Raw genomic sequence first — 4,521 nt, 5'->3', positions numbered from 1 at the left:
GCCTGGTGATGAGGCTGGACAAGCCCCTTTAACTCTTGGAGTCGCGTCGCGCTGGGACTGCGGCAGTGCAGGAACAGAGAGATCCTTCGATCTCATCGCCGTCCTCATCCCATCTCCACCCCCATTCACATTCCTACTCTGCGTTTTATCGCAATTCCTGTCGCTGTCTCCATCCCCGTCCCCATAGCAGTCCTCAGTTACACCCACGGTTCTGTTCTCAACCTGTCCCCAGGGCCGATGCTCTCAGAATTGCCCTCACCGCCCTCCCCTCTTAACCCCCGCCCCGTGTGGCGGTGAATCCGCGGACCCGGCAGGAGAATGAGGGGCGGGGGGCAGTGGAGGTGCCCAGCGCTCTCCTGACAGCGCCGACAGCAGGGGAGGCACCGGGGCACCCTCTCTGCAGCTGCACTCACCCTGGAGGGGACCGTCGGTGGGCTCCGAGGGCCGGTCTCAACAGTCGGGTCTCTCATGTCTTCCTCTCTCAGTCAGCGGGTGGGACCCGGCGGCGACAGCGGCTGCGGGATGACAGCCTGGCCTGATCCCCCTCTGCTCCCCCCTCGCCCCGGGGGGGGGAGGTGGGGGTGTCGCCGCCGCCTTGTCCCGCGGTGCCGCGCCGTGCCGTGCCGTGCCGTGCCGCGCCGTCGGAGCGCTCGGCGTTTAAATGCCCCCGACGCGGCGATCTATCAGCGGCAGGAGCCGGGAAAGTCCCGCAGGCGCCGCAGCCATTGGCTGCCGCCCCCCACGTGCCTGCCCGCTGCCTGTACCTTCGTGTCATTTTCCTGCCGGCCCCATGGAGGAAGTGGGAAAGTTGGCGCGGCCCCGCCGGACGCTGAAGACCCGGTGGCGGCGTGACAGAGGGACGCGGCGAGTATGAGCTCTTTTCTCGAGTACCCCGTCCTCAGCGGTGAGGCGGGGGGATGCTCTACTCGCTCCTACCACCCCGACCACGGAATTACAACTTTCCAGCCTTGCGCCGTCAGCGCCGGCAGCTGCAGTGGGGAGGACCACTACCTCGCGGGCCGCGGGGTGCCCATCAGCCCCCACCGCCACCACCACCACCACCACTCCCCGGCTCAGCCCGCTGGTTACCAGCACCACGGCGGCCTGGGGGTGTCCTACGCGCACCCCAGCTGCGGCCCGACTTACGGCGCGCCGGGCTTCGGACCAGCGTACGGCCCTTACCCCCTCGGGCAGGACGCGGAGCTGGGCGGCGGCTTCCCCCCCTGCGCCCCCGCTGTGTACTCGGGGAGCATCTCCTCCTCTGCAGCCGCGCAGCACCCGCACCAGGGCTATGCGGGGGGGCCTGCTCAGTACGTGCCTCCGCCCTACGGGCAGGAGCAGCAGAGTCTGCCCCTGGGCACCTACAACCATACCTTGTCCCCCCTCCACGCCGGACACCGGGAAAACGCCCGCTCCCCCTCTGCCGAGACCTCGTCTCCGGCGCAAACCTTCGACTGGATGAAAGTGAAAAGAAACCCACCCAAAACAGGTCAGTGGACGGTGGGAGGGCCGGGGCACAGGGCTTCTCTCTTTCTCTCTCTGCTTTATGCGTGCGGAAAGCGGCGTGGTGTCCCGCTGGCGCCGCGCAGGTAGGGCGTCCCGCACCTCTGGGAGCAGCCGCAGCCGTCTGCCCTCGGCGCTGGAAGGCAGCCCCGCTTATTCCTGACTCCCCCTCTCCGCCTCTAGCGCGGTCATATTTCTTGTAATTCATAAACCACTTATCAAGTTTCCTCTGACACTAGGGGCTGACGCCGGTTTAGCACCTAGCACTCCATCACTCACCCTGCCGGGGTTTCCCTCTTATCCTAAGAAGTTCTTATTCCCTATCGCTTAGCCGGTGTGGACATATTGATTACGTCGCCTATAAATCATTTGCGCTTACTTACCTCTCATGCCCCCTTGCAGGCAAGGCTGGAGAGTACGGCTTCGTAGGGCAGCCCAACACCGTCAGAACTAACTTCACCACCAAGCAGCTCACAGAGCTGGAGAAAGAGTTTCATTTCAACAAGTACCTGACCAGGGCCAGGCGGGTGGAAATAGCAGCCTCCCTGCAGCTCAACGAGACGCAGGTGAAGATCTGGTTCCAGAACCGGCGGATGAAACAAAAGAAACGGGAGAAAGAGGGGTTGCTGCCAATCTCCCCCGCCACCCCCACGGGCTGCGAGGACAAGCTTGAGGATTCCTCGGAGAAGTCCTGCTCGTCTCCTTGCAGCGCCTCGCCCGCCTCCTCCGTCTCGGACACTCTGCCTGCCACCAACTGAGGCCCACCACGCCCCGACGGCCGCCCGTCGCGACGCCCCCGCCAAGGCCTCTCGCGTCCGTTCCCCGTGGTCCGTCGGTCTATCGGTCTCCCCGAGAGATGCTGGAGCGCCGGTGACCCCCTCCCCCCTTGCCGCTGCCCGGCCCCGGGGAGTGCCGGCTCCGTTGGCTGCTCGCCTCCCGACGTCGGGTCCCGGCGCTTTAGTGCCAAGAGCGTATCTTCCGCGCGTTCCCCCCTCCCCCTCCCCATTTCTGCTGGAGGAACTGCGGTGGCACACGCCTAAGAGTTCTCCGCTTCAAGAACGGTCCTCCGAGTTTCCCTGAGTGAAAGACAGGTGATCTAGGGTACATAACCTCACCGAGAGATGCACTATTGCAAGTGTTTACACGACTTATAGGACTTTCACCCCTTTAATTTAATGTATTCTTTGTTCGTGTCTATGAGTTTGTTGCTTGTAAATACTTTGTCCGAGAGATTTATCTTTTTACAGATTTTTCTAGAAATGACGTTTCGATTATCAGGTTAAGCAGGGTGAGCACATTCGCCAAACTGGATCCACTTTTATATTGGTAAAGCCGATTACAGTACCAAGTAAACGTCTTAAGCTCAAGCAGATACCTCAAAAAAAGTAGCCCTATTTCTTTAAATGTGACAGGCAAGGCTTCAATTGCACTAGGTTTTGTAAACCTCACCCGGTGTTCTTACCCCTCCCCCGGCCCCCCAAAAGCTGTGCCGGATTATACTCAAACCAAGGGTATAGCCGTCCAGCAGACCTCACCTCTTCCTATTTTCATATTAACTTTCCTTTAGACTCGATGTCTTTTCAGCCTACTCGTGAATGTGATGAATGGCCAACTGAATGTATAATTTCTGTGATTGGTGTCTGGACCATTGCATGACGCATCACGCTTTGCTTTGCTGTACTGAGGGTACACTGAGTTCTATCACTTGTCGTGTGTGAGCAAAATGTCCTCCTGATTTTCTGTACAATCATGAAAGGCTCTAGGATTCCGCCGATGATGGAAGCCAGGGCAGGATTTACGGGTCCTTACAATGTCTGTAATAAATATATTCCACTTTCAGGTAGCCCTCACTTGCCTACCTCTGTGTGACGTCAGAGCTGAGTCACAGGCTGGGCTCAGCAGTTTGATTTTCCTTTTCTATTGCCGGGGCCTTTCCAAAGGGGAAAGGGAGGTAGAGCCTTCAAACCTCCCTCCTCACACCTTGTTTTGCTGGGGTCAAAGCTCTGGCTGCCCAGCCTGACTCATAACACAAAGCTTCTTCCTTCCCTACGCTCAAATAATATTATTTTTAGAAAATATAAGGCCCTCCTCTCCCTCTTCTCTAACTGGGAGGAATTTATGATCCCAATCTATTTCTGAAGCACAAACTCGAGAACTTCCTGGGTCAAGTGCTAACCTTTTCACCTCGGGATGGATGCTAACGCTTATATAAACAGAGCACCCTTCAAAACCAGAAACTGTCTTCAGCCAGTCTTTCCTCACATCACAGGCCCCTCACCACGGGGTGCACATTTAATTAGCCCGGGCACTAAGCTGGTCGGGATTCTCTCTTCCCCCTCTCCCTCCCCACCCTATTGCCCCAGCCTGCGATCTCCAGAGGATGATTGGAGTCAAGGTGGGAGATAGCTCCCAGATGCTTGGCAGCAAGCTTCTGGCATTAGCCCCAGCCCCTCCCCCCCCCCCCCCCCTCTTTTTTTTTTTTCCCCAGGAAAAAAAAAAAGAGCAAGCAGGTAGATATAAAAATATTTCCCAAGAGGTATCAAATCAACATCGGGGAGCAGGGGAAGAAGGCCGGGGAAGGGTGCCTGGGGGGCAATCGGGTAGCACGATGAAGCAGAGACATGCTCAGCTGGACGGGGGATGTCTCAAGTCACTGCTGCTTCTTGAATTTCGGCGCAAACACGCCTAATATCACCTTTTCCCGGCCCAGCTGCAGGGGAATGCTCCCGAGCTGCCCCCGGGGCCGGGCTGCCCACGCAGGCTCGGCTGTGCAGAGTCAATGAAATTTTCTTCACTTCGGTGTCAAAAGAGACAAGCCCGGCGCGGCGGCCATATCAAGAGCCGAGCTATCTGCAAGGAGCAGGGCTGTCTCCAAAGGCTCCCGCCGATGCCTCTATTTCTTTCATTTCCCCGCCTGCCATATACTTTACCTTTTGTTTATTAGTGTAAAGCCACAAAGCAAAACAGATGGCCTTCTTCCAGAGACTTAGATGTGTTAAAGTGGCATTTACATGCCAA

The 4,521-nt window shown here is 57.9% G+C and overlaps 1 protein-coding gene across 1 annotated transcript; it reads left to right on the top strand.

Annotated features, from left to right (window-relative positions):
- The first annotated feature begins 795 nt into the window (after positions 1-795).
- On the top strand, positions 796-3,332 carry HOXA1 (homeobox A1). Its single transcript, XM_030445153.1, has 2 exons — positions 796-1,489; positions 1,906-3,332. The coding sequence occupies exons 1-2, from the start codon at positions 871-873 to the stop codon at positions 2,259-2,261; spliced, it is 975 nt and encodes a 324-aa protein (XP_030301013.1). The 5' UTR covers positions 796-870; the 3' UTR covers positions 2,262-3,332.
- Positions 3,333-4,521: the final 1,189 nt, after the last annotated feature.

The sequence above is a fragment of the Calypte anna genome, chromosome 2 (genome assembly GCF_003957555.1).
Source record: "Calypte anna isolate BGI_N300 chromosome 2, bCalAnn1_v1.p, whole genome shotgun sequence".
Classification (NCBI taxonomy): Eukaryota; Metazoa; Chordata; class Aves; order Apodiformes; family Trochilidae; genus Calypte; species Calypte anna.
Note: the sequence above shows the minus strand (reverse complement) of the source record. Positions and strands in the feature narration are given on the sequence as shown.